The sequence below is a fragment of the Manduca sexta genome, unplaced genomic scaffold (genome assembly GCF_014839805.1).
Source record: "Manduca sexta isolate Smith_Timp_Sample1 unplaced genomic scaffold, JHU_Msex_v1.0 HiC_scaffold_3307, whole genome shotgun sequence".
Classification (NCBI taxonomy): Eukaryota; Metazoa; Arthropoda; class Insecta; order Lepidoptera; family Sphingidae; genus Manduca; species Manduca sexta.
The window spans coordinates 1-9,488 of record NW_023594361.1 but is presented as its reverse complement, the minus strand read 5'-3'; the positions used below and the strand labels follow the sequence as shown (position 1 = coordinate 9,488).

General features: G+C 33.0%; 2 protein-coding genes across 2 annotated transcripts; both read left to right on the top strand.

Moving 5' to 3' along the window:
* Positions 1-1,671: 1,671 nt before the first annotated feature.
* Positions 1,672-4,783, top strand: LOC115445073 (negative elongation factor E). Its single transcript, XM_030171160.2, is given in 5 exon segments — positions 1,672-2,053; positions 3,247-3,400; positions 3,676-3,719; positions 3,722-3,848; positions 4,560-4,783. Coding segments are annotated over 5 exon segments (798 nt in total). The 5' UTR covers positions 1,672-1,785; the 3' UTR covers positions 4,765-4,783.
* A 2,265-nt stretch (positions 4,784-7,048) lies between these two features.
* Positions 7,049-8,602, top strand: LOC119188572. The gene is made up of 2 exons (XM_037446626.1): positions 7,049-7,351; positions 8,150-8,602. Exons 1-2 carry the CDS (start codon positions 7,183-7,185, stop codon positions 8,278-8,280), a joined length of 300 nt encoding a protein of 99 aa, XP_037302523.1. The 5' UTR covers positions 7,049-7,182; the 3' UTR covers positions 8,281-8,602.
* Positions 8,603-9,488: the final 886 nt, after the last annotated feature.

Sequence of the window (9,488 nt, the reverse complement as noted above, 5' to 3'; positions counted from 1 at the left end):
TAACAAATACACTAATAAACACACTGAACAATTGAGAATATGATTATATTACTTTAAATTCAATATTTATGAAGATTTGTTTACATCGTCTGACACTACATGTACTTGCTGACTAGCCCGCATAAAATGGCGTTTCTGCCGCAAGGCGGTCCCAGTGTGTTGAAGTAAACGAAATAGTGCCATATGGGAAGAAAGCAATTATTTTTGTCTTTTTTTGTTGCGTTCCAAATAAGCTTTGAGTAAAAGAGATAGACATATATATTGACAATTCTGCGTCGATTTCCCTAACATAAATATAACTTATTCATATAGCTAACTTTTGAGGCCTGTCCTCTTTATATTTAGTCATTGGTCAGACTACATGATCCAAGGCATGACCCTTAGAATCTCAGAATAAAAAAAAGTAAAATTATATTGAACATGGGCAAAATCGGCACCAAAGATAATAATTATAATATATATGGAAAATCAAATATATAGTGATACAGTGATCGGCACTAACTAAGGTACTAAGGGTCCGTTCAAGTATTATTTACGTAACGCAATTTTGTATTCACAAATAGGTTCTGTATTCACAAATACACAACTAGGAGTAATATAAAATAAGGAAAAGTTTGAAAAATATATATCTAAACATTTTGCCGTTTTTCAAATATATATGTTTATGCACGTAAAGAGTTTTAGTTTGATTTGGTTGTTGAGCCCCTATATATCGCACTCTGGGCTGAAAGCTCTACTTCTTCTTCCATATATATTATAATTCTCTTTGTCTTCAATCCTCTGGCAACTGACAAGTGACAACTGTCATGTATCTTCATTCATGATAATACTCAGAAGCAGTGTGACCATTTGTGGCAGATTTCTGCCATTTGGGCAGATTTGGCACCAAAATTTTAACTCTGGCAGACTAAGCTGAAGTTTCAAAAAAGTGGCAGATTTTGACAGATTTCAAGCTAATCTTTATTATTTTTGAATCTCTATCTTTATTATATATAAATTGAATCCTTATAATTTTCTGTTGCTTATTATTTACATTATTTTTTATTATGCATATATTTGGTAGGAAATTATTTACTGAGCTAGCAACTTTGTCACGGGCATAGTACGGGGATTTCCTGTGCTATTATTTTAGCGTTTAAGGCGATACCTCAAGGTCCATTTTCATACATTTTGTTTCGGCTTTAATCTGGGTAACTAAACAAGTATTGGCAAGTAAAGAATTTAAATTCACGTCTAGTTAGTGATTAGTTCTCGCAGTTGAAAGAAAAATGTAAAAATAATTAATAATCATGGATATTTCTGCCTTTAAAATTTCGTCATATTAAATTTAAAGCCGAAACAAAATGTATGAAAATGGACCTTGAGGTATCGCCTTAATGTGTGCAGTTGTTTTTCCGTGTATGATGAAGAGAAAATACGAGCGTTCGTACCGACCAGAGTGACACATAAAAATATGTAGTGAATGGAGTAATTAAAAAAGTCAAATGTTTCAAGTTCAATAAAGGAATTCCTTTGAATACATAGTATTTAATTTATTTATACCCGTCTTCATGGATGCTATAATATGATGGCATATTTTAGATATATTCTGGAGTTGGGTTAGGCAGATTTTGGCAGATTTTTTGCCAGGGTCAGGCAGATTCGCGATTTTTGAGGTGGTCACCCTGCTCAGAAGTCAGACTGATAATATCGCAACTTACAAGTCCTGTCTCAGTTACTCTCAAAATTGTAAATAAACAAAATAACTTGGGTGTTGGAAGTTGGGACACTGATCTAATAAATAAAATGGTTTATCTACATTTCCCATCTAATTTGACGGAAGAGGAGTTGATGTTGCAAGCAAAGTATCAAAAATTGAAAAAAAAGAAAAAAGCTCTTCAGGCATTAAAAGCTCCTAAGCAGGAACCTGAAAAACCTATATTGCCTAAAAGACCTACCGAAGCAAGAGATGCGCGTGAAATAGCACGAAAATTAATAAAGAGCGGAGCTATTCAAGCTATAAAGAGTCCACCACCTCAACCGCAGAACGCAACATTTAAACGGCCACGGGCAGGTAATATTGTAAACAAATACAATAACTATGTTAATAAATAAGCAACTATGTTAACGTCCAAACCGCCACAAGTTATTGATTGATTTAGTGTACTACTGGATACTAAGCCAATTTCGGATTTCCTTCATGTATGCATGAAGTTCATTTAGGAAGGTTAAGGACATGAGCATACCGAGACTATATACCAGATTTGGCTAGAACTAAGCAATAGTATTTACCCAGTGTAAACTTTATAATGACTGTCAAGGGACTGATCTTTTTTCCTTATAGAGATTTTTTGTTATAGGGAGTGGATAAAGAAAGAAGGGTATTAGTCATAAAACAATAATCTTTATCTTCTATTGTCTGTTACTGCAAGAGCCAGAGTTTCAGGATGGTTATAATAACCTCAACCTACCGTCATCTGACTAATAAAAAAATAAACCTAACCTACTATTAGCTAACAACATTTTATATTACATACTTAGACAGACACAACAAAAACAATATATATCCAAAGTATCAAATGATGTTCTTTTCAAGCATTCACATTGCTTTTCTATGAATTAGCAGGATTTTCAAAAAGTTATTAAAAATATTTAAGGGGCGCTCTGGCAGCCAAAATTGAATCGGGCCGCTTGAGATGAACCCTCTTGGCTCTCTCACATAGGTAGAATTGCCATATTCAGTCTGTTTAATTTAAGATATCAGCTGTAACTAAGATCAAAATAATCTGAAGGCAATCCAATACAAAAGTAATAATCCCCAAATACTAGACAAATTATTTTATATAGTATCTTACCCTAAGTTACTTTTATTAGTATTAGTATGAATAACTTAAAGCAATTAATGATTACAAAAGCAAAGTGTATAATCTGAATATGAAAACTAACTTATAAGGTGCCTTATAATAGGTAGAGTCTTAATTTATGAGTTTTAAAGTGACACAACAAAATGAACAAATTTCTATATTCACAAATAGGTTTACTACTCAATACTCCACATTGAAACATCCTAGATAAAGTCAGATAAGTTTCATAAGTGGGTAACAAGTTATTAGAACTCATAAATAGTGTAGTTAAGAGAATGCAATTAATATGTTCACTGTGGTTGTGCTATGTTATGAACCAAACCATAAACACTACATAAATAGCTGACAAAAGTCTTAAATGTGTAACTAAAAACTGATTATTACCAATTTTTTTTCTATCCAGGCAGAGAACGGAAGCTAAGTGGTTCTGCAGGTGGGGCAGGAGGAGTGGCGTCATACCAACCATTCAGTGCTTCCCAAGAACCACCACCACCTGAAGAAAAACCTGCACCACGGGTTAAATACCTTTATGACTCGTTTGTCACAAGCAGAGACAAGTAAGTTGTTTTCTTGTATCTTAAATTTAATTGATAATCTTTTTATATCTTTTGGAAGTGATTTATATTGTGTTTGGATCTGTACAATAGGATTGTCCCTTAGAAGTAGGCTAAAATTGCATGACGCAACCTATCTGTGTACCATAGAGTTTAACATAGTGTTTCATAATGTAAAACCATTTATTATGTCACTAATAGGTCTTATTTATAATATTAGCACCTAATGTCAAACATGCATTTTTGTTATAGAAAATAATCCATTTTAATTATTTTAGAGATGAGAAATCACCACGGCCTCAGGTTCCTGGTTCAGATACTCCAGCACCAGTTGTCAATTCGCGAGTTGCACACTTCAAGTAATGGGAGCAAAAATCAGTGAGGAAGTACTCAGACGTCGCCTCACAACATTTGAACCATTTACATTCGCACAAGAGCCTGATGATGAAAAGTATGTTTTGTTTTTTAACTACTGTCAATCACCATCATCAATCGCTATATATTTTCCGATATAGTAAATAGCTTATGCCCTTCCCGGGATCTCAAACTACCTCCATACGAAATTGAATTGTAATCTGTTTGGTAGTTTTACGCCTGTATTCATAAACATTATTTATCAATGGACAAAGCATTGCTGTGATAATAAGTCTGTTTTTCAGCTTTGTTTATCTGACAGCCAACTAGACTAAAGTTGTATCTCAATATTAGCCAATCACAACCATGCCGTCAGCACTGAGAAACAGTCTTGTTATCACAGCAATGCTCTGTCCTTAGATAAATAACGTTTATGAATACGGGGTAATATTTTATCGCGTTCATATAGGCTGAGAGTGTTTTGTTTTACAATATAGATTTTTATAACGTTTTAAGGGAATAATCCATAATCCATATTTTTTTTACAATTTTCCCCGTTTTTGCTATATTTTTCCGCTCCTATCGGTCATAGCGTGATGTTATATAGCCTATAACTTTTCTCGTTAAATGAGCTATCCAACACTGAAAGACTTTTTAAATTCGAACTAGTGGCTCCTGACATTAGCGTATTCAAACAAACAAGCGAACTCTTCAGCTTTATATGTATAATATTATAAATTATAGATGATAACTCTTAAATTATTGGAAACAAAAACAGCAGACTCAATCATAATAATTTTTGTTTCAGAATCTTTTTGACATTCGACAGTCCAGATATATGTGGGCATGCACAAGCAGCTATAGAGAGCTTTGAGGAGGGATGGCGCGTGACGCCTGCGCGGAGACCGCCGCAGCAGGCGGGCGCGTGGACTCCCGCGCCGAACAACCGGGGCGCGCCTCCTCCTAAAGATGCCAAACGAACACTATTAACTTATGATGATATGTTTGAATAAAGTAGTTCTATTAGTTTTATAGTTTGTTTTGCCTCATTGTATCGGGGAAATAGTTATACACTATATACGCGATATTTAGTAGCCAGCGGTATTCAGTGTTCGATTCTTGTCCCAAATATATGGAAAATATATAAGTTTATTTTTTATGAGAATTTTGTCACCTAGGCATTTTTGCCTGACTTAAGGCAAGTTTGAAGTATGAAGACAAAACGGATCGTACTTAGAAATCATATTTATAATATGTAATAACCGGTGGGATGAGTAGCTAGCACAGAGTACAATATTGTAAATGCATTTTGCAAGCATCAACTGTCGTATTGTTAATGACTCCGCCTGCGTATAAGTTCGTTCTTGGGAAAAAGTATTAACGAATAATTTAGCATCTGATCCGTGAAATATCCAGTGGCATAGTTATTTTTTAATAATAGGGTATTTAGCCCAAGGCGCGCCTTCCCTACACTGTAAGTGACGGTGGTCTATCGATTTTAGGCTCTAACGTCTTTTAGCCCGCAAGTAATAATACACCCTGGTGTCGACAAACTCAACCATGCAACCAATTTTATGAATTTTTATATAATTATTAAACAGTACTATAAAAATAAACTATAATATTATTTATGAATCTTAACTTTTGTAGTTAGTTAAATTTATGGAAGATAAAGAATATTTTCTTTTAATAATACTATATGTTTAGTATTGGATAATTTTGCATAAAACCAATAGATTTGAATAGTCCTTAAAAAAAAGTCTTTTCCTAATGATTAAGTTAAATAAGTAGGTACTTATATCCAAACAGCATAATAATCGGGCTGAACGACGATGTAAAAGTATTAGTTAATTGGTTTATAGCCATTTTCAATAAAAGATTTCAATTTCAATCCGATATTATAATTACTCATTTGTAAGCATTTCAAAAAAATCTTATTATGATTGGTTCATTTTTGAGATAGGTCGAAAAAAGCGATCGGGATCGTTTATTGAAAAGGGCGGATAGTTGGTCACAAAATAGCCACACAGACCATACAATTTAAAATTCAATAAATTTTGTAATTATTTACTAGCCGGTCCCTACATTTTATTTATTTCACTGAAATACAACTTCCTACAAAGATCTGATGTTATTATAGGTTAAAAATGTTGCAATTAAGTAATTATTATTATTATTTATTATATCAATTTAAACTTGGTCAGTTATTTTCGTGACTGATTGTACCTGCGTAATTAGTACAAACCAATGTAATGGATGTTCAAGACAAATTGATACTTATATATAGGTAATAAGTTAGACCAAAAATACCATTTCCGTACAAATGAGTCACCTTGTTTTGCATGACTCGTAATTAGGTACCTACCTACTTTTATTAAACAAAGAAATAAAAGAATTCAGGTTGGTCATTAAATATTCTATTGTAAATGTTATTTAACCCTTATTGATTGATGGAAATATTAGTCAACTATGTGCGCAGTTCACGCTAGTAATGTAATGTAGTTGAACATTTTTTGGCGCGAACCTTAAAGGAAATCAGGCGACGGCTTTTACTTACCTGGCGCTTACTTTTATAATATATGTAATTAATTGATTATGTTTCTTGTATTTCTAGAATAGTTATTTTCTAATACGTTAGAATGACAGGTACATTCATAAACCTATGTAGGTACATACATCATCGATGTGGTTGAATTGTGTCATTAGAACTAAGGGAGTGGAGAAGTCCCTATTACAAGTTTCACAACTTCTGAGTAAAGTGCTACTCGTCCTTCCTATGTCACTAAAATAAATAATTACCTACCTACAAGGAATTTCCACACCAGTATTATAATGTTATATTTGAACTTAGTTGTTTTAAACTGACTAAACAGCTTGAGTTTAGTATAATTATATAGTAAATATGTTATAATACAAAATTAATGGAACATAAATATGTGTGAAATCCACAAATACGGACACTGACGCCTTTCATCCCGGAAAGTCTAGGCAGAGGCGTATTTCATCCTGTGATGTGATAGGGGGCGAGCCTATCGCCATGTCGTGTTATTACTTTATATTATAAATTCAATAGCACTGATTAGGGATATGAATATGCCTCAAGCATTCAAATACAAGAATATCAAATCCATTGTAATACAAGGTATTATCTATTACAATGGCTAATGATAAGCTATAATTATATTAAAATAATATTCCATAATTTATTAAAGAGTAAGGAATTGACTCTGAAGTTCTGAGTATATGCGCTGATTACATGTTTAGTAATAATGAGTCACTACTCATTCTCGGTGTAGCGGTACCTAATTACGCATTCGATAACAGAATAACTTAGAGTCCGCACGTATATATAGTACTGCTCCCGTTGACCTCTACTTATTTCTATTCGGTTCGGTGCCACTTCATTGTCTATAAAACAGATTGAAATAAAAATGGGCTCTAAAGTCTATTACGTTCTAATGCTGGCTCTTTCATTTTATGTTGTGCAATTGTGTGCGTTTCCGAGAAACAGTGTGGCGTTTGAAAAACAACATGAATCACTTCCACATGCAGATTATATCGTGACACAGAAGACAGAATCACACGAAAAGACTACTGCAGGTGGGTTTAACTTTTATTTGCAAAAGAACACTTAAGTATATGTTTTGTTTTAAAATTTTATAGGAAATAGTGAAAGGAATTAAGTAGCTTAAGGATAAAACCATATTAGTTAAATGACATTGGGGCGGTGAGTTGTACTGGCAGTTAATACGAACAGTCAGCCACAAGAGTTGCTGAACAAATTTAAAACTACAAAATTCTTTCACACAAAGAAGTTAACCCTCTGAAGTTTATTTCAGTAAAGAAAAATGATTGTTGATACGGTGGCAAAAGTATTATGGCAATTTGATATATTAATTTTGTTTACCTACTCTTGTGACAGACTGTACAATGAGAGTACTATTAATATTACGAGGAAATTCTAAAAGTTTCTACTTAAATACTATTCATCGCATTTGCTTTTTAAANAAATCGGCATAATTCGCGTACCCTTGTTTTAACTACCTGTATTACCTGGGTAGGTAATACTAGTTTTAACCGTACAATACTTAAGAATAATAAGTATGCTCAACAACAAAAATATTAGATGGGAATTGTATTGTATAGACTAAAAGAAAAAAATATCGAAATATATGACGTAGCTTTCCAGATACGTGTAAATGGAACTATTCTTTTAGTTAATTCAAAATGACCACAGCTAACAATTCAGTTATATTCAGAATAAAAACACTAAAATAAAGCAAGTTATTGTTTCAAATATTACACCATGGAAATTATCGAAAATAAATGTTTCTATCGTTCTTACGCAGGAAAATAATAAATGTGATGGTAAAAGAACATATTTTTGTAATTTTTCAGAACCAAAACTGCCAGGACGAATTTGGTGCCAATATGAAGAAGTAACAGAGGACGCTATTTGTCAAGAGCACTGCATACCCAAAGGATATTCATACGGATTATGTATCAGCAACACTTGTAGCTGTATATAATATAAAATGACAGTTAATAAAAAAGATAATTCTAAAACATATTTATTCCTCAAAAAGTCTTATATTTAAACGTTGTACCAAAATATCTTGGATATTAGAATTTCGGCTAACTCCATGTGGGTTAGAATATTCTGATAAATCTTCAGTTGGAGTTGTTTCTCAATAAAACTAAAATATTTGGATAATCCTACGTTTATACCTTCTAATTTAGTGTACCTACATAGACAATGTTAACAACTAGTGTTTAGTTTATATTATATTGATTCTAAGGGTCACATGTCATGTAGAATAAATCAGCAATTAAAATTTCTTTTCTTTAACATTCCCGACTTTTATTGTTTGCTGATTATTTTTCAGGAATAGTTGATTACACAATATATATTATGTCAGAGAATTGAAAGGCCAAGTACTTATCACTTATAATTATGTTTCCATTTTCCAATTGTTGTAACTTTGCAAACTTATCAAAACGGTATCAGTATTGTGATTTAATATTTATGAAAATGAATAGTAAACAAATCAGTAAAAGTATTTATTTCTTATTTGCTTATTAAATTGTGCTGCCTCAGTGGCGTAGTACGGTACGACTGCAGTGTCGAGATTTCGGGTTTGATTCTCGATTCGGGCGGTGATATTGGGTTTTTCTATTCGGTATCTGCCCAAATTTTGCAATTTGTGCCCGATAGGGCGATAGGTTCGCCCCTTATCACACCATGGGATGGAATACATATTTCGTAAAGTGGGTGCATTAGTTTTGCCCCCGCCTGTCCCTTTGACGATAAAAAGCGTGAGTGTGCGGAAAAGCCTGCCTTAGACAATAGACTACATACTTCGTAGTTGTAAGGATTTATTAGAACATGGATTAGATAATAATGTAGGTACCTTTTTAGTGAATACCTATTTTAGTACTGCTATTTATTTTGTCTGCGTTTAAGATAAGATCTGCTACTTCCTTGATTTTTCTCCAACTGTAATCGATGTTTTCATGTGTTGTTAAACTTGAACAAATAACAAATCGTATGACATACTTATTTTAAAAGAACCCGCTACCATGAAAACTTTCTTTCGTTTTGTCAAGATATCTAACATTTGTATCGTGAAATTTTCTCCCTCTTGAGCCTAAAGCAAACTAATCCCATAGAAGGTTCTGGTTCAACCACAAAGCGATCATCAGCACGAACTAGCTCTGCAAAATAAAGCGCTAAAGC